General features: G+C 36.4%; 1 protein-coding gene across 3 annotated transcripts in view; it reads left to right on the top strand.

The window, feature by feature from the left end:
- The window catches only part of FAF1 (Fas associated factor 1), a 529,666-nt gene that overhangs the window by 380,788 nt on the left and 125,546 nt on the right, over window positions 1-23,332 (top strand). For all 3 annotated transcript variants that reach the window (XM_040470188.1, XM_040470190.1, XM_040470189.1), the window contains one exon: window positions 7,311-7,465. In XM_040470188.1, the coding sequence (XP_040326122.1) occupies window positions 7,311-7,465 (155 nt within the window). The remainder of the gene's footprint in view (window positions 1-7,310; window positions 7,466-23,332) is intronic.

Genomic DNA, 23,332 nt, shown 5'->3' with positions numbered 1-23,332 from the left:
TCTCTGGCTCTCTCTCTCTCTCTCACACAAAATAAATCAAATTTAAAAAAAAGAATTACCATATGCTTAGCCTTAGCTTATTTTTATAATTTACATTGTTCTACTGTGAAATCTGCCAGATAGTACTTGACAGTAGTAAAAAGTTACTGAACATGTTTACTCACAAATCATTAGAATTCCTGTGATTTTTCAGCAAGAATGCATTGTTATCAATATACTTTAAAAAGTACTGTTAATTTATCTTTAATTCTTTATTGATGTGGTTCCCCCACCCCCTGGAATGTGGAAATGATGTGATGGATGAGCTATGGGTTCTTCTTCTCAGTGGTCTAAAAGTGGGAAAAGAAGTATTTGTGTACCATTGCCTTTCAAACTGTGTACTTCACATTCATTCACATTCGTATTATTCTGCCTGCTTAAGAGACCACAGGTTAACTAGGGGTAGTGTTATTCCTCTCAGAAGAGAAGATGATAAAATCCTGCCTGCACTTTTATGAGGCTGCTTCTCCAGTCGTTGGTACTGCTTCTAGGTGTTCACCTGGAAAACCAGTGAGATGAGATCTTTGCTCTGGCCTGCAACTGCCTACTTTTCTTGCCTCCATACTCCCTCTCACAACCTCCCGAAAGAACTCACCTGCCTCTCTACAGTTTGTGATAATAGCCAATCACTTGAGCTTCTAATTTCCTTATTTGTAAAAACTTTAGTCACATGGTGGCCTTCCTCAAAAATACTTTATGACTTGAATGTTACACTCTGAACAATGAAAACTGATAAAGCTTTGTCCCAGTTAACGTTGGTCAGCTTTTTTATGAAGAGAGTTTGATTTTACTTTAGGCTTTTTTCTTGGTTTAACTGTGACTTTCATATGAGAATTCTCCCTGCATGAGGCTCAAATACATTTATGTTCTCAAGATTTCAGAGTGCTATCCCAACATCTGCTTCAGGAAGTGAGAGTAAAAAGACACCATCTTGGCATCACCTCACCTTCAATATCTGGCTATTTCCTTTTGGAACCTCTCCAATTGGTTGCTGATTGTTGGTCCCCGAACTCAGCTTTGGGAACCAAAAATACAAAGTGTCATGACTTTTTCCACAAATCAATCTACACTGATTCTTCACTCTTTAAAAGTTATTAGCTTGGAGTTCTTTGAACATATCAGGCTACTAACATTACTGGGCCTTTTACCAAACTTTTCTCTTTGCTTTTTCTTCTTTTTATTCTTATTTTCCTTACTACCACCCAAATTTCAAATTTAGCTCAGGTATTCCCTTTATAACGAAGTAGCCAATCAAAGTTTATGCTTAAACCCTAAGACTGCCTCTGTTATAGGACTCATAGTACCACTCCCATCTAGACAGAGTGTTGAACTTCTGACCTCCAGAGCTATATGGCACCCAAAGCACAAAAAAGTGAAGTAGCTTTCCCAAGGTCACATAACCGGGAAGTGACAAAGCAGGAATTTGAACCAAATGGCATGGCTTCATGCTGTCCGGCCTCTGTTCTCACCTGTACTTACCTTGAGTTTCAGTTGGATGCTGGGCTGGATCTACAAACATTCATATACAGGGATAGGATTATAGAAGTAGGCAGTGACTGGAACAATCCTAATTGGAGCCTAGATTTAAAACAGTAAATAAAGGGGCGCCTGGGTGTCTCAGTCGGTTAAGCGGCCGACTTCGGCTCAGGTCACGATCTCACACTCCGTGAGTTCGAGCCCCGCGTCGGGCTCTGTGCTGACCGCTCAGAGCCTGGAGCCTGTTTCAGATTCTGTGTCTCCCTCTCTCTGACCCTCCCCCATTCATGCTCTGTCTCTCTCTGTCTCAAAAATAAATAAACGTTAAAAAAAAATTAAAAAAAAAACAAAAAACAGTAAATAAAACAGCTACAAAGGACATTTTGAGGTTGTCAGGGAAATTTGAATATGGACACTATATACTCGATGAAATTGTAACAATATTAAATGTCTAGAGTGTGATAAAAATATGGTCATGTAAGGGAATGACCTTGTTTCTCAGGAGACAGACACTGAAGTATTTAGGGTGGATGTGTCAAGATGTGTGTAGCTAAACAGTATAGTTTACTAAACAGCAACTTTGAATGTTTCAGGGAAGGAAGCATACAATGAATGATAGAGCAAATATGGCAAAATGTTAATAATTGATAAATCTAAGTGAAGGATTAGTGTTTATTATTGTGTCAGGTCTTTGTATCAATAAACCATTCCCAGACTTAAAACCAAAAAAAGTAACAGTGATGGTGATTCTTAATGGTGATGAAAATCATGATAGAAAAGAAGGAAACAAAGTCAGGTCCCAATATACATAAAGGAAATTATTTTATTTTTAATGTGTTTTAATTCTTACACTGAAAAATCTATGAACTACCATTTATAAAAATTATAGCAACTTTAAAATTACTAAATACACAGACTGGACTTTCTGGTACTCAAAAAGAAACTAGAAAACTTCCCTTTGAGTCCATCACCAAATATTTTCTGAGTGTCTGCTCTATGCTTGGCGTATTTTGAAACATAGCCAGCTCATTTCTTCCAGGTCTAATGTTCTATGGTTCTGTAATGCTAAGTGTCTAAATACAATAGTTCCTGTAACTCAAGGCCACATCACATTGGTTGCTGTCAGCCTGGCATTTTCCTAAGCATCAACTTAGTACCTTAGCTCTTGGATTTTACTTTATTTTATTTTTTAAACGTTTATTCATTTTTGAGAGACAGAGAGCAAGTGGGGGAGGAGCAGAGAGAGAGAGAGAGTGACACAGAATCTGAAACAGCCCCAGGCTCTGAGCTGTCAGCACAGAGCCTGATGTGGGGCTCGAACCCACAGACTGTGAGATCATGACCTGAACTGAAGTTGGCCGCTTAACTGAATGAGCCACCCAGGCACCCCAGCTCTTGGATTTTAATGTGAAGATTAGTGAGGCCCTGAAGTCAGGGACACAATTTAGCATATAAACACTATTGCTAGTAGGAGAAATAGAGGAGCTTCATAATCTTTAATACATTTTCTTGGCTATCATTTCTTTTGAAGTTGCTTTCAAATCCTTTATTTTACTTGGATAATTCTGGAATCTTCATCTTAACAACTACATTTCATTCAGCACTTACTTTGGGCCAGATGTTGTGAATAGGTACTATACCCACTTTATCCACAGTCCTTGGAATAAACACCCATCTTGCTCCATGGTCACACAGATGGTAAGTGCAAAATTGGATTTAGCACAGAGCTTTTTTACCTTTACACTATGTTACCAAAACCTAGATCACAAAGAGGGAGTCTGAGGAGAGTGTAGCTGGTCTGCTTGCCTTTGTCGCCCAGACTTACACCCTCTGTGCCAAATTAGAAATACAAATAAAATGTAGTTTCTTTAATGTCCCATTCTTATCACTTATCTTATAGTACTGCAATTAAATTTTTGCTTCCCTATACACTGACAACCCCCCCCCAACTCTTTGAAGACAAGGGAACTTTGTTTTATTCATCTTTATATTCTCAATGCCTAACACATAGGCACTCCGTAAATGTTATTGAACTGAATTATTAATGGACCAAAGGGAAAATGGTTATAGTTATGGAAAACAAAACATTTTCTCATGCTTTTTCAATGTACTAGATGCCCTTTCTTCACAAAAGCAGTTTTCTGATATGCTGAACCCAGTTCTCACTGTTTGGACCTGTGTTTAATTGAGCTCAATAAAATAATCAGAAATTTGTGTCTGGGGCTTATTTAGCTGTGCCTGTAATTTAATCAAAGATTTATGTAGTCTATATTCAGTAGCATTTGCATATTATTAAGAGTTTTCTATTTTACTAAGTATTTCTGTCAAAATAGCAGAAGAAAAAATTTTTGTTGAAAGCATATTATGTTAGAAAGATCATTTTAAGATTATTCAGTTTCCCTTTTCAAAGCTACTATGGGCGTTCCACCCCCCCCCCCCACCCCCAGCCTGAAGATTCTCTTCTGATTACTCTTTTTATCATCTCCTTTCTCACAGTTTAGAGCTTAAAGTGAGAATTTTTTTTTAAGTGTGTTTTCCTGGCATCTCATGTTTAACAGTTTCAGGGGTTTGTGTCCCTGGAACGAAAACTGTTTCTCCAGAGCCTTTTTTCTCTCAGCTTCCAGTGAAAAGAGGGGCGAGGCGAGCCAGTCGCTTACCACAAAGCAATGCCACCACAAAGGAAAGATTAAGGGTTTAGAGAGAGGTCAATGTGGGTTTTTCTCTAACTAAACACTTTCCTAAAGTTTCCTTGTGGAAAAATAATGAAGTCATCTCAGAGTTTTTAAAGAATTTTTATTTCTTTTTCACCGTCTGCATTCGCTTGTCTTCTCAGCATGGATGTTTAATCTTCCTAGGCTTTGTGAATTGGCCCAAATGAATAAGTAGTGAGCTGTCTCTCTAGGAGCTAGAGGCTTATTCTAAGGGCCTAATCACTGAGTAAACACATCTTTGCCCTCCCTCTCACAACTGCGATATAATAGTCGAGATTCTAGCACAGTAACCTGGATATTGCAGGGACCAATGCTTTGAAATGCAGAGTGGTTGATCCTCCAAAACAGACAGTGCCTGATCTTCGCCTGCCTCTTTCTTCTTTTTTAAATTAAATATTGCCAAAGAGATGCTGTTTTATTGCTTGATATTGTGCATTAGTGCCCTGGATTTCCAAGTTTAGTTTCAGTCAACACTGTCGGCTGCACTTATAGGGAACTCTGCATGTTGGGTTTCTTAGTAGCCTCTTCGGCACATGTGTGTTTGGTTTGGAAGAGCATTTAAATTAAATCAGTGAGATAGCAATGTAAATCGCTAATCTCTTTCTCAAAGTCTAAATGTTCCATTGCAGCATTCTTGAGAGAAATGGGCGTTTTAAAGATTTAGCCATTGCCATTGTTTGGTTAGAAATATGCTGATTTAAAAGTGGACAGCTCTCTTGTTCCCAATGTCTCATTAAATGTAGTTGCTGAGATACGATCAAGCAGAATTAGAGGTTGACATCCCTCTGTCTATTCAGCTAGAGAGCTCCTAAGAAGAGGAGTTCTGAATTTGTTAGTGCTGCCAGGTTCATGTTCCTTTTCCTAAAGCAGATTTCTAGATTCTTTTGCTGAAAGTGGTTTGGCATTGCTGCTGCCATTTGGTGTCTTTTTTTGCCAGCGGTTTGATAATCAGCATTCAAGTTTCTTTCATCAAACATGCTGAGACCCATGCTAGCTGTAGGGATGCAAAGACTGAAAGAGACCCAGTCCTCACCCTTGAGAGACTTTGTCTAGAGGGGAAACTGGTAAACAATGATAATACCAATGGGAAGAGATAGAGGCCCAGAAAAGGAAGCTGTTAGCTCTGCCTGAGGGAATCAGGGAAGGTTTCACAGAGGCATTTGCCTTGAGCCTTAAAGGATGAGTAGGAATTTACCAGATAAGTATCTCTCCCAACTGTGAATCTGATTACAAACTTCCTAGAAACCAGCTACTGTTACCTGCAGACACCAACATGGATGAAGAAACCCAGAGTCTGTCTTGTTGACCATTTTATCACCACTGCTTCCTACTAGTCCTAACACAGTATTTCAACAAATGCTTGTTGAGTGAATGATTAAATGAGTTGACCCATGGAAACAGCTACTATTGGAGTAACTGAGCTACTTATACTCAGGAATCCTGTCCTTATTCCCATTACTCGTTGTCTCTGAGGCCCAGGAAGCACTGATGTATGAGCAGGGGCCAATCTGGCATCTTCATATTCTGTGAGCACTCCAAGCCTTGACTACAGTGTGGTTGATTTTCCTGCTACTGCTGTAGTGCCAAAGAAAGAATACTAGGCTTAGAGTCTATCAATTTGGCTTCCAGTCCCAGATGTACTACTTACTTACTAGTTGTGGTAGAATTTAGGACAAGTCTTCTTTCTAAACCTCAGTTTTCTTATCTGCTAATAAACTTAAGAATACTATTTTACAGGTATATTCTGGGGATTAAAGTAGGTAAAGGGTGTGTAACTGATAGTGCCTCCTATTCATAGTAGATGCTTTTGGAATCTTAATCTACCTATGTACCTCTGGTTACCCTCATCTAGTACAAAATTTACCTTTGGAGGAAATATTTTAATAATTACATTATTATTATTGTTATCATCATCATTTGGATTATTGAATAGGATAATTCCAAGCTTCAAATATCAATATCCTTTCATCAATATAAGCCTTACATTTCTCTGTAAATGTCCTCCCTTTTTTTGGAATCCCACACAGCAAGTTTTTCTTTTTTATCATCACATCCTTATTTAATATGAAGGGAGAAGACCCTAAGCTTCCTTAAAATTTTCCCTTGCCAGAATTTCACAGATTGGTTTGCATATTGTGTTTACCGTATTTTTTTTTTTCCATATCATGGCAAGTGACTGTTTTTAAACTCAGCTCTTCTACAATGTAGCACCAAGAATTAGTCAATAACAATTTAGGCTCTTTAATCATCATCGCAGGGGGATGTTGTTAAAGCTGACATGTTGCAAATTATGTTGCTCAATTTCAGTTTTTAGTTTCAGTTATTTTATTCACTATCCATCTATGACAGAGGACGCTTTTAAGAGAACAAATGTCATTTCTTGATAGCAAGTTTTATCAAGCAAAGGGGAAAGAATAATGCACCATATGAGAAACCACAGTGGACATTTTCTGAAATATAGACTAGAGAGAATTCATGTGAACTACTTTCTACCATCTTTCCAGGGGCAATTAGATGTTACATGCTCTTACATAAAGACTTTAATATGAGAACACATTAAGGGCTTTGAAATTACTTGTGGAAGTAAAACATAACTTCATTTCAGACCTTTTCCCTTCAAGTAGAAGAGACTTCTCAGAGTTAAGATTAAAAACAAAAAAATACGTAAGAGACTTTGGGAATCATTCTTAATCCATATTTTTTCTCTGTACATAGTTGGATAGTTCAAAATTAATTTTCCTTTTATAAAGCATGTTTTAATATGAAGAATTGTAAATCCGTTTTATTTAAAGAAAATGCAATTCTATTGCGTATTCTGCTACAGATAGGCTTGCACATGTTAACAGGGGTCTGTGACAGTCTATAAAACAATATTATCATCCTAGCCTCTTTAGAGTATAAGGAAGCAAAATTTATTCATATTAGTGAATGCTTTAGGAACTCATAAGTGTCAGGTGCTCTTTTAGGTAGTAGCATTTAATTTTTGTCTTTGCTGTTTATATTGACAGATTATGCCTTTCCAAAATTCAAGAAATCTTATGTTAGTGAATATTTTAATTCATCTGTCTTTTCTCCTCTTTTCAGAGAAAGCTTCTTGCTATCTACCTCCACCATGATGAAAGTGTATTAACCAACGTGTTCTGCTCACAAATGCTTTGTGCTGAATCTATTGTCTCTTATCTGAGTCAAAACTTTATAACCTGGGCTTGGGATCTGACAAAGGACGCCAACAGAGCAAGGTAATACTGTTGTTACAAGTGGGGCTTCTATTTTTTAAAAAAGTTATTATATTTGGTTTCTTATCATAAACATTTTCATCCTCAGCATTAAATTCTCTACCATTACATTTAATTAGATAAAAGGTATTTGTTGTAGCTAATGTATGCAGTTGTTTACAATTGTGAAAATATACCTCAATTTATAAAAGGTTTCTAAATCCAAGAGTAACCTGAAAACCAAAACCAAAATACCAAATTGTTTTTCATCTTTTTGCAGTAAAACTGGTACAGTACATTTCCACCTACTGGATATTCTTAGGTTCTCATATGTTGTTGAATATTTAGAGAAAATCTATTTTTAATAATGTTCAGAAAAAGCAGAGCAAGTCTAACATAAAATCTTAGTAGTAAGTTTATTTTTTAATAATTCCAGTGAAGAAGGCAAGACATTCTGGGCTAGTCCATGGAGTTGGTAATAGCTTAACTCTAGCATATACTAATTGATGTAATCGCTTTATTGCACACATTCTTTTGCACACATCCATATTCTCAGTAGGAAAAAAAATCCCTTTCCTAGCTGTCAGGATAAATTTACTTAATTTGTTAATCACAATATCTATAAATGATGAATAATTCTTCATATTTTGCCTGTTTGAGTTTCCCATCTGAAATATATTTCATCATGTTTAATTACACATGTGGCCATAACAGTCAGTGATGCTACTTTGGGTGTGTTTAACACAATCATAATCACAGGGTATTGGTTTATGAACAGGGAGATTAAGTTCATTTCAAGGCAAGCCTACTGTAGTTACCTAATTTAAATGATTATAGAACAATTAGAAATCATCTGATTTGTTTTTTTATTATTTTATAGCTCACTGAATTTTTGCTCATCATTTAGACTTTGTTTTATGTAATCTAAACCTGAAAAGAAGAATGATTCTTCCCTGAAATGTGAAGCAAAAGAATGTTGAAGCAATTTCTTCATCTAATACTTCATTTCTTTAAGCAAATGGTTAGGAAATTTCACAGGATGACTTCGTTCTGCATTGGAAATGTTCCCTGTTATACATAAATAAAGAACCTTTAGCACCTGTATTTGTTTAAATTAAATCAGGTTATTATTCACACTCAGTTAAAGGTGATGAAAAGCAGTGCCAAAAACAGATAAAAATGCAGCATCGAAGGTCTTTCATGAGGCAAAATACATAGACTGGAGACTTGGCTAAATCTTTTGCCATTCACTGGCAGTAAGGAATCTCCTCCTTTCCTTTTATCCACAACTTGATGGAGAAGGAAACACTATTTCTAAACCATCTGTAATGGCTAAGTTCAGCAGGCTACCTGCTGTTATTTTGTTCTATCCTCCATTTAATTCCTTAGTTCCTTTTATTTTACAATGACAAAAAATTGCAGTGTAGTTTCTTTTGAAAAACAGTGTTTGAGGGTTTTTTTTTTTATGACTGGCAATCAACAGCCATGTAATTGCTTTGTTATGTTTTACCAAAGAAGTCTGTTAAGTAGCACAACTTTGATACACTAGTAATAAGAGTTTGCAGGTTACAGAGACACCTGTGGTGACCAAAGCGACAGAAGCTGCTTATTAGAAAGAGCCAGTACAGCTGTGTCCTATTAACTCCTTATGACACTTTTTTTAAAACACAAAATAAAGGCCTTGTTTAAGGCTTTAGAGCTATTTCTCAATGAATTGCAGGACCAACTGTGAGGTATGATAAGATATTTCAATCTACATTTTTAAAAATTGGCATCTCATTATTATTATTACATTCATGAAAATGAAAAGAAGTGATATTAAAGACTGAAAATAGAAACATCTAGGAATTTGCTTTAGTAAATATTTATACAAACAAGAAACAGGGCCAATGGGGCAAAAGAGAATTAACCATTTCTGGAATTTAAGATACTTGGCATCCTTACTCAAAATCAAATTCTATCCATATTACAAATTAAAAAGTATTTTAAGTTAAGGTATTATATTTCTCTCTGTAAAGCAACAGAATCATGTAGATGCTTTTCATGTACATCTCCACATTATTATTGTCAAGGCAAATGGAAAATACATATTTTACATACCCAGGACGAAATTTCATTGGAATGACATATTCCTAAAATGGAGTAAAAGTAGATTTCCCTTGATATATTGAACTGCAAAAATATTTTAATTAATTAGACTTATTTATTATCACAGAAAAATATTAGCTTAGCAACAATTTTCTTACCAACCGTCATCTAAATAAAATTGTCTAGTTGCATTTCCATCTCTATGATCTTACTTGTATTTTTAGTACCACATTTTGTCCAGAGGTGTTTGTCATAAACATTTATTGAATTATCCATTTGACACTATTAACACTGAATAACAAAACCTCAAAGTTTCACACTCAGTTCAGTAGAAGACCACTGAACTAATATTTATTGATCGGTGAGCTGTATTTCAAAAGTTGCTGTGCCATCATTTGCATATTACCAGAAAGCTAAAATATGACAGATTAATATGTGAAAATGTGGAAGAGATTTCTACGCATCACAAACAAGATTGCTGTGATTTTCGTATGACAGATGTAAAAAGTGTGGAAATAAATTCCTGGTGGATGGCTTGTTTCATCCCATATCTGGCTTTCCTAGTTCAAACTGATCACACAAATTTTTTAAATCCTGAGCCTATATGCTATTTAGTCTGGGTGACTCCTTAGTAGTTTTCTGGGACTGCCCCCTGACGTGATAGCTGGGGACATTGGTGCCTAAGATGGGGTTGGACTTGCCAAGCAAATTTACTTTTGCTTAAGAAATAATGGGGCGCCTGGGTGGCTCAGTCCGTTAAGCATCTGACCTTGGCTCAGGTCATGATCTCGCAGTTTGTGAGTTCGAGCCCCATGTGGGGCTCTGTGCTGACAGCTCAAAGCCTGGAGCCTGCTTCAGATTCTGTTGCCCTCTTTCTCCCCTCCCCCCCCATAAACAAACATTAAAAAGAAAAAGAAAAGAAATACTCTGCTAAGGGGCACCTGGCTGGTCTAGTCAGTAGAGCATGCGGCTCTTGATCTCGGGGTTGTGAGTTCAAGCCCCATGTTGGGTATAGAGATTACTTAAAAAAAATTAAATCTTTAAAAAAAAAATAATGGAAGAAATACTCTGCTAAACCTACAGAAACATTAGTCAGTTTACTGTGAATCTCTCATGTGTAGAAGAGAAGAATACTGTACCAAGTGAATGATTTGGTAAAGTTACCAGAATATGAATATCACTTGAGGTTATAAGTTAAATTTCTTAATTTCACTAACAAATTAGAATAAAAAAGAAACAGATATCTATAGAATGTCACTATTATACACCCCTGTGATGTTGATGATTTGGATTTCCCACCTCCAAAATGATTCTAATAACTTTCTTTCTAAGTTGAATACTTAATTTGACCAACCTATACCTGTATAAAATAGATTAGAATAATTTCTGGATTGATCTTGGAACGTTCCAAATATGAATTGAGACATCAGACTTTAGCAGTAATGGTAATATAACTATCTTCTCCCTCACTAGATTGTGATCTCCCAGAAAGTCTTATTCATTTTATTTGTCTCATTAAACAGGGCACATTTATTTATTTATTTATTTATTTATTTAGAGAGAGGGAGATAGAGAGCAAGCATGAGAAGGAGCAGAGAGAGGAAGACAGAGAATACCAAGCAGGCTGCACACTGTCAGTGCAAAGCCCAATGCAAGGCTCGAACTCCTGAACAGTGAGGTCATGACCTGAGCTGAAACCAAGAGTCAGTCATTTAACCAAGCCACCCAGATGCCCTGTAAACAAGGTACTTTAAATTTACAAAACTGTAGGAGAAAGAAATTCAGTAAGCATTTGGCCAATGAATGTATGCATCCATTTCTACCTAAGAATGTGCTTATAATTTCAGTTATATATCTAAATGGAGGTTTCTTTCCTGGAAAACTCTGTACAGTCTTGGCTGTCATGTCTGGTTGCAATTCAGGGCCATTCTTTCTTAAAGCAGTAGGCAATAAGCCCTTGTTAGTCTTAAGAAGTTCTGGAGGGTATAATTTCCTAAATATCCATCTAAGCAATAATCCGAAAGAAAGAGTAGGATATACCTGTAACTGAAAGAGCTGAAGAAACAGGTAACAGTAAATAAGGAGATCCTGCAGATCATTTCTGAAAGTAGCTAAAAGATATCTTAAGAAAGGTATCTTTTTGGGGCGCCTGGGTGGCTCAGTCGGTTGAGCGTCCGACTTCGGCTCAGGTCGTGATCTCACGGTCCGTGAGTTCGAGCCCCGCATCGGGATCTGTGCTGACAGCTCAGAGCCTGGAGCCTGCTTCAGATTCTGTGTCTCCCGCTCTCTGCCCCTCCCCCGCTCATGCTGTGTCTCTCTATCAAAAATAAAAAATAAAAAACTAAAAAAAAAAAAAAAAAAAAAGAAAGGTATCTTTTCTTCATGTTTATTCATTGAGTAAACATTTACTGCATATTTAATAGGAACCAGGAATGGTACTTTGCACTGAGGATGAGAAGGTGAAAAAGATGCAGGGTATAATGCTCAAAATTCCTACTCTTTAGTAGGAAGACAGAGAGCTAATATGTAGTATGAAGTATGCCCAAGGTGCCTTGGGAGTATAGATGAACTTCATAGAGAGGTACTCTACCTGAGTGGGCCAAGGAAGAACTTCAAAGAAATGACACATGGAAAAATGAAATTAGGATTTTACTTTTTATATTAGCAGCATTCCTAGTTTATTAGGTTGGAGATATTTGCTATTTTTATAAAGGAATATTAGTATTTTAAACCTCATAATTAAGTATCAGAAACGAAGAATCAGTTGTTTATATAATTGTGGAGGAGAGAAAAAATAGAAGGACCTGCCCAGCTAGTGTAATCATATATGGTCTGAACGAGATTAAGGTTTAAGGTCAACTAGCGGGGATGGACAGATCCCAATAAGTTGTTTTATTAATGATTCACCCCAATATTGGCATATGCTTACAGGCAGACAGTGGGGCAGAGATCAGATACTCTTTTGGATGTGGAAACATGTAGAAAATCATCATGGATTTAACTACTACAATAAAATATATTTAAGGACAATATATTGTTAGTGAACAAATGCTTGTGCTGTAAAAGAATAATTTCTTAAAATTCAGGACAGTTATCACCTTTAGGAAGCCTTGCCATTGTCCATCCTCTCTTGCCTCTCAGTCTAAAATGCACATTCTTTATGCTCCCATAATATCCATATACTAACCTGTAATGATGGAATTCATGAACATTGTATGGTTATTGTCTGTCTCCCTATTATGTTGTCACCCCCCCCCCAAGAGAGCTATATCTATAGTCTCAATGTGTTACACAGTGCCTTTGAAAAAGTCAGTGTTATATTGATAAATAATCTCTAATAGTCTTATTGAATAATAAGTGGCAGTGGAAAGAGTATTGGAAATGCTGTTATACTACTCTAATTGTGTGATCTTCCTCCATAGCCATTAGTAGGTCTAATAAAGGAAAAACCTTCATTTTTCTTGATGAATTAATTACAAATGTCCAGACCAGGTACCTTGTCTTCTGCTGGCCCTGTAGCACTTTAGAATATTGCTGTCTGTCTTCTGTGCACCAGGCACCCGCACACCCTCTGGAAAGAGACTTGAATTCCAGCCCAGATGAGTTCATCCTGTGGTTCCAGAGTTTCTTCCCCAGACTCACCAAGTCTGATAGCCCTGAAACAACTGGCCCCCTCAGATCGGGCCATTTGGGGATGGTACTCTGAGGCTTCTGCAATGGTGATGGCATTGATTAAAGTAAACATGTTCATAGGACCAGAGTGCTAAACTGGCTACATGATGAGGTATGCCAAGGAGTCAAGCAAGTTCCATTTGGGCATCATTTGAATTAAATATAGATAGTAGTATATAAAGCACTAGCACAATAAGCATTAATTTGCTTCCCTCTATTAGAGTTATTTGGACAGCTATTAGTTGCATGGGAACATTGGCACAGGAATGCCCTTGACGTTAAGCTATGAGTTTTTGGCTGTAGTTGCTTCATCAAGGAAAGTTACATAACCTATGTGGCACAGTAAACCACCAATATTAACCAGTAGTAAATGGATTAATGGGTATCTCTTGCTCTGACCAGGAGGGCCCACAAGGCAAATGTCTCAGTCTATCTAGTGTAAGTACTGGTTTAGATTATTTAATTCTAGAAAACTTGAATTTGACTAGGATAATGCCAACTGGGTAATCAGCCAGCTATGAGGTGTTTATATGTAAGTTCCTGAGGTGGAAATATTTAGCACATCAGTGTACATGCTACGAAGTGTTAAATCAGCCATTGTGCACTATTTCTAAGCGGTGTTCATAGTAGCTGCAAATAGTTACCTAGGAATTGCTGACAGTGCCTGAATTACACAGGTTGTATGAATAATGTTGCATTAAATTTTGCCTGCACAGTTAGTACCAGTATTCACAGAATTCTGTTGCCTGTTAATATTAGCTTTTGAACTTAATGCCCTTGAGTGCAGTTATTTCAGATCACTGGAAACTTCTGCTGCTATGCTGACAGGTACTTTTTATCCTTAATATTCAAGTGATAGTTTTCCACATTACTTAATCTTTGGCAAGAGTTAATTGACTTAAAGCTCTTATTATCAGTAGGCTGTCTTCACCTGCACTTTCCATTTGAGCAATTAGCAATATTCACAGTGGCATACCCTTAATTCCAAATTACTCCATGCTTCATGCCTGGCTGAAGCCTAGATGACCATGTTACTCTAACCCTCCACCTCCATTTGATCCAGCAAATATTGCCCAGGTGTGAGGTCTGCGTGGGAGACACAAGGAGTGTTAATTCCCAGCTGCTACCCTAGGAGGAGATATGGATTCTGCAGAAGTAGCTGATAAAACAGATGGACATGTTGTGGTCAGGGAACCAAGACTTCCAGAGAGCCTTCATGCCAGATTTCCATATAATTTTCCCCAAACTTCTTTATTTTCCTTTGTGCTACGTTTTCCTTCCAGTACTTTTAAAGGAAATGTATTGCCATCCTAAACATCCCAGGTCAAGGGCTTAATTAATGCTTTAAAATAAACGTTCCAAAACACCAGGAGAGTTTGTCATTTTCTCCCTGGTTTGTTTTGTGAAGAGGGAGGAGAGAAGGTGAGGAGGAACCCCTCCTGTTCCATGATTACATCCTACCCACTCATTTTCTCCTTTTCTCCTCTGCTTTTGATTTTTAGTGGCGGTCTTAACAGAATGTCAAGATCAATTTGCAGCATGGTTTAACTCAAGGTTTGCGTTCTGCCAGCAGCAATTGTCCCTGCAAACAATGCCGTGTGTTCTTGTAACTTCAGAAGCTTTTAGAAGGATCATGGCAAGGGCAGCATCTAATGACTTTATTAGTGTAGGGTTTCAAAATGGGCTCAGTAATTGTTCATATCTCTTTGTCAGCAAGTCATAATTACTGCTCAGCATTGTCCAAGGGTGCAGTTGTGAATAGTTTACTAATAGTACTGAAAGGAAGGAAAAGAGGGACAGGATAAAAGATGATGGCCTCTTATGATTGAGAACAAGCCAGTCTGTATATAGATGATGGCTAAACTGTTTATAATTCTTTACTCTTTTTAAAATAGAAGATTATCCTTTTAAAAATGTTCTTTTAGGTAATTTTAAATTACTGGTTTACAAGCCTTTTTACTGTGATTTGGATACTTCCTACACTACTACCTAGTACTGCAATCATAACTGCCTGCTGGTGCATGCATTATATCTGAATCAAGCTATATATTTTTCCCTTGATATTCATCTAATTAATGCTATTTAGAAAACAGGCATTTAACTCAGATACAGTTTTCTATGTGTTTTCACAGTCTATATGAAGACTATTTTAGAAAAGAACAATCAAAGGTGAGAACTGTTGACAATACTGTCCAAAAGAACATTATATGTTTTTAGCAAATCTTATTTTTCTCACGCACTAGACCTTTCTTGTTACTCTGTTGGTGTTCTCCTTGGTCTTTCTGCTAAACCCTTTGTATTTTGAATATTCTAAGTACTTGATTTGTAAGAGTTACAGAATAAAAAGAATCATTGTATCTTTTCAAGATACGCAGAGTTTCAGCTAAATGCCAAGCTTTTGCCCTTCTGTGCTCTGTAGCCAGATTCTTTCCTGTTTTGTGACTTTCTAAATTTGTGTGCAGTTGTATGTAAATATTCCCTCCCAATAGCTAGTTATCCTAGTATTTTAGAATATACAAATTCAGATAAATATGACTGCCAGAGGTACTTGATCCAGTGTTTATATAGAATACAAAACATGAGTTATCTAATGAAACAAATTCTAAAAATTAGACATCTCCAAAATGAAATATCTTTTTTAAAGTAATATACCCCATCATGTCTTTTGCTTTTCTCCTTGCCTGAAATTGAAAAGATCTCAAGAGATTTATTTACTTTATGAACTGCTTTGTTAGTGTTAATAATTTTTATATTCATGGTTGTTTCTGAAGAACTTTTACTGATCATGTATCAACTATGCCACTTAAATCAGTAGCACAGTTCTCCTCTTCCATAAATACTGATAGTAAAACACTCAGAAAACTTATAAAGGGAATGTGTTCGTTCAGTCACCACCTATTGGAAACTGGTTCCTCTGACATTTTTCTAGTATGTGCCTCTCAATTTAGATGGATACTCAAAAAGGTTTTAGTGCCCAATTACCTTAGTGATCTAATCTGCTAAATATACCACCAAAAACTGTCAGTCTGGAATTGTAGAGTCAGGTGGAATCCTGTTTCTTAACATATTTGGATAATTCATTAGGAAGTAGATTTTGTGTCCTTTCCTCAAGCATATGTTTGTGTCTTTGAACTTGACTGCATTACAGTAATAGAGAAAAGTGACAAAATATTTTTATATTATTAATGAATTAAAAGTTAACTGTAGGGATTTTTGTAGTTTATCTGCTGTTGGCTGACTCAGTCTGTAGGCACAGCAACAATTTAAGATATGTGTGTATCTTTCTGTATGTATGTATCTTTCTTTTCCTCAATGCATGATCAGCACCAAGAAAGTCCTCTTTAACATACCTTTCTACACACCTCAACTAAGGAAAGAATGAAGCAAGTTAACATGAACAATAAAGAAGCTTTGATTACTATATCTCAATATGAAAAATTATGTTGCCAACCCAGTATCAAATAAGGTATTGGAGGCTCTGAGTAGCTCCCAAATAAGTTACTCAGTACCACAGCAACAAAAATTTATTTGGTCATTATGAAAGCTATGTAAGTATTAACTTTTTATTAGTTCTTAAAGCAAAATCTATGCACATTTAAATATGTCAGTTGCTGTTCTTAAAAGACTATGATAAACTATTTTCCCACTGTTTATGCAGATGTCATTCATAAAATGTAGAGCAGTTAGGAAGTTGGACTCAGTTGGTCTGGGAGTATGAAGAACAAGGAAATATTAGGCAAATGGTATAACATTTCCAGATCTTTTTTTTTTTTTTCATCTATGAAAATTGGGGAAGAGGGTGCTGACAGCTGACCCACTTGACCTGAGACCTTTGACCTTTATCTCTAAAATTCTTTTTCTGATGACTTGGACATAACTATTTTCAATAGAAAAATGAGAAGTAAGCAAGATTTCATTTTCAAAATAAATGTTAGTAAAGTTTTAAGTAGATTACTGCCCTTACCAGTTTGTGATAACTTGGAGTGACCTTAGTGGAGTGTAGCTAAGGACGCCACAATCATTTTCTGCCTCTTTCACCAATAAAGACAGCTTCTTTACCCTTAGAATTGTTCTCCAAGCTCATGTCATTTATGACAGGGGCTTCTACTGAGAGTTTCAATAGCTAAGAATAAGACTATCATTACTGCTTTTAAAAAAAAACCAAAACACATAATAACTGCAACCATTAAAGCACCTACTACGTGCCATACTAATTATAGATACAGATATAGATATAAATAGATGTATGAGTTTATTTAATCCTCACTGTGTATATATTAGGTCATTTAACTACAATTCTGCAAGGTAAATAGCCAAGGTCCAATGTCACATATGTGGAAATTATTTTTGGCTCATAGAGGTTCTATAATTTACCCAAGGTCATGCAAATGGTTGTACCAGATATAAATTCCAAATCAACCTGTGCTTTTCTGCTTCATAATGCTTCTTGTCCCATGACCTTGTCAGGCTGGATTATTCAACAACAAAAATGTACTGAATAACTATGCAAAGCCTTATGAAGGTTGTAAGGGGAATATAAGACCTAGACCTTTTGCTCAAGGAACAAATAAATATGGGATTCACCAAATCTTAGAGTTGGAGATTAGAGGTGTTCTCAACATCTATTTTACAGCCATGCGGGTATGTTTCCCCATAATGTGCTTAACTGTTGTTACTACAGTTGCTACCTGGATACTGCTAGGGACAGAGAAATTAAAGCTTCAGAAGGTAGTACATTTTTGAGCTACTCTAAAAGCTAGAAAAGGTGTTTGCTACAGTGCTTCTTCATAGGGCTTCTGCAACTTTCTCCCTTTTGGTTCTAGTTTGGAATTAATAAGCCTAACTTGGGAATTAATAAGCCTGACTTTAGTTCTGCCTTACAGTCAGTTTAACTAGAGCTATCTTGTTTGCCCTAATTTTCTTGCCTTTTTTTTTTTTTTTTTTTTTACAAAGTATATTTATTTCCATTGCTCCTTATATGCTAGGGTGTCTAGATCCAGCCCATTCTAAAGGTGCCCAAAATCAAGCATAGTGCTCTAGAGCAGGTTTATCTCACGCTGTGCTCAGTTCTATTCTGGAATTATATTGTTGGCTCCTGTTGAACTGAGGTAGTCAACTAAATCCCCCTACCAGTTTTTCAAATATGGGGCTACCCTGATGGGCTGGGCCTGGGTTGTTACTATTTGTTTAAATAATTTTGGGGGTCTGGGTTGTTATTAAACTAGATCTTTGCCATTCTCTACTAATGCAGTTGACTGACAAGATCTTTTGAAGTTCAGATTCTGTTAACTCTCCCAAGAGTTATCATTCATAAATGATATTGTAACTCCTATCATTTCTATTGCTGTCATTCTTGATAATCCTTTCCATGCCTAGCTATACCTAACTCCAGAATTTTTTTTTCTTCTCCTTATTTACCACACTTAGACGTAGCCATCAAGAGAAGCTTTATCACCTCATATATTTTGATTTCAAGCACTTGGCTCTGACCAACACTTCCTATCCCTATCTTACTTGCTCAAGTGCTAAAGTTTTTTATCTCATTATGCCCTCCAATCTATTGACCCCACCACTTTACTTCATCTGCCCTTTTGTGTCTCTAATCTTCATTTCCCTTTTTGTCCTATTTAGATTTCAAGGCCCATCATTATGACTTCCTTGTAATATCTTAAATTCCCTTACCAGTGTCTCCATCCATTGCACTCAATTTGCTGAACCCAGCTATTCTCCTTCTTTATATCTGTGCCCTTGCACTTAAACACTGCTAGAGATAGTCACACTAATTTTTTTTCTAAACAAACACAAACTGCAAGCAAGTACACAATAATGCTGACCAAGCCTACTGTGATTCTCTAGTTAGCTTTCGTTCCCTTGGTAAGATGTCTGTTTCATACTACTCCTCATTCATTAAACATCTCCTGTCCCTCTCTGCTCCCCTTCCCAGCTGCCCTCACAAGTTGACTGAGAAAACAGAAGTCATTAGATAGAAATGACTTTTAATTTTCTTTCTTCAGGTCTCACTGTAAATGTCTCCTCTTGAAAAAGACCTGTTGAACCTTTTTAGAGAAAGCTTCTTCGCCATCATTCTTTTTCATAGTACTCTCTTAAAACTTCATAATAAGCCATTGCTTTTGTTTATTAAAATTTTGTTTTCTAATTCTTCCACTAGAATGTAAGATTCCTAAGGGCAAGAATTACATCAATCTTCTTCACTTGTGTTTCTTACTTGAATACTCAATAATTACTTGTTGGATGATATAAAAATGCAGAACAGCATAATGGTTGAGTATAAATTAATTTAGATTTAATCACACTAGGATTGGAATTCTAGCTGTGCCAGTAGGTCACTATAGGGACCTTGAGCAAGTTGCTTAACCCCTCTAAGTTGCAGTTTCTGTATTGAAAAATGGAGATTAAAAACTACATCCCTTAGAGTTGTTATTGGACTTAACTGGGATAATTGATTTTTGAAAAAGTCTGGCACAGAGTAAATGCTCAGTGCATTGTATCTGTAAGGTATATTTGGTTTATATCAGACATTTATAAAAATGTTGACAGAACAAAACCAAGTGGTAAGCTATTTGAGACCACTTTCAGTTTGGTAACACTCTGCAGGTTCAATTTCTCAGTGACAAGAAATTTATCCAACTTAGCCTGCATTTCTGAATCTTATCCTGAAGGATATTTCGAGATACCTCATCACTTCTTACTGAACTCCAGATACTCAAAGCTCATGGAATGCTCATGAGTTCTCAGCCTAGTAATTCAGCCTAGTTAGGCTTATTGTATTCTTAATAACCCATGTTGTCTCCTAGTCATCACTATTGTATTCTAAGTGTTCAGAAGCCATTTGTCTAAGTGACTTTTCTAGCTTTTGTAGAGGACTGAGATCCAGTTTACTGATCTGTACTTTTTGAAACTCATAGTATTAACTTGTTTTTAGAGATTCAGATGATAGTCATTTTTATCATCATTTATTCTAGCTTTTTACTGTCCCATTTATTCTACTATCGAGGCATTTCTTTGTCCAGTAAAGTATCCATTAAACATTTATAAACACTTGGGTTGACTCAAGTTTTGTACATAAACACGGAATTTAGCTCTGTAATTCTGGCAGCTTAGGAGAAACAGAAAATGTTTCTCATTCATTCATCTATCCATCTGATATATATTTTTTGAGTTTCTAGTATGTGCCAGGTACTGTGCCCTAGAGTTTACAGTTTATCATTTATAGATCTCATTGACTAATAAAAAAAAATTTAACAGTTCATCTCAAGATTTCCTGGCACTGAATTCAAGAGAGAATTTTTTTGCATGATCATCTATTCAAGAGTCATTAAGAAATAAAGTAGACAGTTATTTTCTACTGTTTTGCATATGACAGATTTTAAATTAAAATAGATGTTTCTTATATCAACCTTCTGTAAAAGAAGAGGCCTTTGTATTAAATATTTTGTAGTAATGGTAATTTTTTTAGGGATCTTAGGTGATATGGTCCTTAAGTATTCCTTTTTGATGATCTAATTCATAACTGGTATAGAGCATAAAGGAAAAGCCTATAGAGTCAACCTGTCCATTCAGTGCTCTTTGTCAAACAGCAACTGTCTCAAGTGAGCATTTGTCAAGTGCTTTACATGAAAGCTTTAATGAGCGACTAAGATGCTAATATACTGAACTGTTGCTTTTATCTTTTGAAGATTTTCCTCCTATGTAGGAGATTTCTGCTGATGCTTTCCCACATTTTCTTATCCATTAGAATGGAGGTAGGTGGGGAGATGGATAAATAGGTAATGGGGATTAAGGGGTGTACTTGGTGGGGTGCCTGAGTGGCTCAGTTGGTTGAGCATCCAACTCTTGATGTCAGCTCAGCTATGATCCTAGGGTCATGGGATTGAGCCCACATCAGGCTTTGCACTGAGCGTGGAGCCTGTTTGGGATTCTCTCTCTCTCTCTCTCTCTCTCTCTTCTTCTCTCTCCCCCCATCTACCCTTCTCCCCCATTAGTACTCTCTCTTAAAATTAAATTAAATTAAAGTAAAATGAAAATAAAAATGAGTGCATTTGTGATGAGCAACAGGTGTTGTATGGAAGTGCTGAATCACTACATTGTACACCTGAAATTCATATTACACTGTATGTTAACTAACTGGAATTTAAATAAAAACTTTTTAAAAAGTCAAATATGTAAATAAATTACATATAAATGTCAGCATTCCAGCGGAAGCCAACCAACTCTGAAATAAATGATGCTAAAAAATTTTAATATAATAATAAAATCACATCTCCAAATTTTGCAGATAGGAAAAAATCAGGGAACATGACAGTATGAAAGAATATATATCTTTACTTCAAATCTGTACCTTAGAATAGTACATGATCTTATGCTACAATGATAATGAGGTACACTGTAGAAGTTATACAGCAGTATAATATATAGTGCCAAGCATGGTGCTAATCATAACACCTTGTTATGTGACTGATGTGAGTCTGATATTGCTGTTAAAATTTATTTTAGGAAACATTTTGCCTTATCCTTAATGGGGGGCGGGGTGGATAAAGGAAAAACTAATTTTGACTCTGAAGCACATAAAAGGGAGAAAATAAAGTAATATTAATTAATCTGCTGACCAGTTCGAAAGGTATCATTATCTTCATTTTATATGTGAGAAAGCTAACAAACGCTCAGAACAATTAAGTTATCTAAAGAAACAACTAGTAAGTGATAAAATCAGGTTTATTTGACTCCTAAGTGTGTTCTTCCCTACAGTATTATGCTGCTTGCAGTAATTCCTACTTTCTTTAATATGTTAATATTTGAGTATTTTACACCTCTTCTAAATCACATTTTCAGTCAGTGGGTGGTGACAGGATGAAATTATGTAAAAACTGCAGTATGCTAAAAATGATGAGGGAAGCTTAGAATCATGAACTTGTGGACCAATACGTGCTTATTTTGAGGGTCCAAATGACTTATGATGGTAGAAGCACATTGAAAGAGGCATTGGAGACCATTATAATTCATGCCAACTGTCTTTTTTTTTTAGTTTATTTATTTTTGAGACAGAGGGAGAAACAGAGCATGAGCAGGGGAGGGGCAGAGAGAGAGGAAGACAGAATCCAAAGCAGGCTCCAGGCTCCGCGCTGTCAGCACAGAGCCTGATGCGGGACTTAAACTCACTAACTGTGAGATCATGACCTGAGCCCAAGTCAGAGGCTTAACCGACTGAACCACCCAGGCGCCCCAACTGTCTTAATTAAACTGATTTCAGAAGTAGTTGGAAGAGGAAAAGAAAAGTTGTATGGTCAACATCATCGTAGTGGAGATAAAGGTTACTGAAGCATAAATTGGCTTATTCATGCAACAAATATAATTAGTCACTAGGTGCTAGGAATGCAGAGGTGAATAAGAGATGATTTCTTCTAATAGCTGTCCAAGAGTACCATTATGGAACACAAAGTTCACCCTGACTTCTGGGCCCCCATTCCCTTCTCTCATTCTCTCCAGTACTTAATCTGAACCACTAAAATTCAGGCCCCAGTTAAATGCCAGATTATGTTTCCTGTATAGGGGCCTTGATTTATCAAAGCCAAAATATCCTTATTAAGGACACAAACCATGTCTTACCTTGTCATATGTTTAGTAGGTCCTCCTAAATATTGACTGATTGATAAAAGGCAGAACATAAAAGAAATTTTTTTTTTAATTTAACATACATTTGCTCTCTTATTTGGCCCCTGAAAATGAATCTTCTCTTTACATTTCTAGAGAAGGAATTTTTGCATTTGATAAGAAATTGGATTAGATATTCTGTTATTCCTCCCAACTAAGATTTGTATGAGGTACTTAAATGTTTATTTCTTACTAGTGGTGAGAATAAGATAGCCAATTATCTATTTATGATTATTGCCCATCCCAAAAAAATGTGTAAATAATGACTCTATAGTCATTAAACTGTCAGTGCCTCAATGCCTTTTCACTGAGTGATTTATGGGTAACAATAAGGAGATAAATTAAGTTACTTGGTTTTGGGGTACCTGGGTGGCTCAGTCGGTTAAGCATCAGACTCTTGATTTCAGCTCAGGTCATGATCTCACAGTTCATGAGTTTGGGCCCTGCATCAGGCTCTGCACT

The sequence above is a fragment of the Herpailurus yagouaroundi genome, unplaced genomic scaffold (assembly GCF_014898765.1).
Source record: "Herpailurus yagouaroundi ecotype Mexico unplaced genomic scaffold, PumYag 77, whole genome shotgun sequence".
In the NCBI taxonomy this organism is placed as follows: domain Eukaryota; kingdom Metazoa; phylum Chordata; class Mammalia; order Carnivora; family Felidae; genus Herpailurus; species Herpailurus yagouaroundi.
The sequence above is the reverse complement of the archived record's forward strand: the minus strand, read 5'-3'. Positions and strand labels throughout refer to the sequence as shown.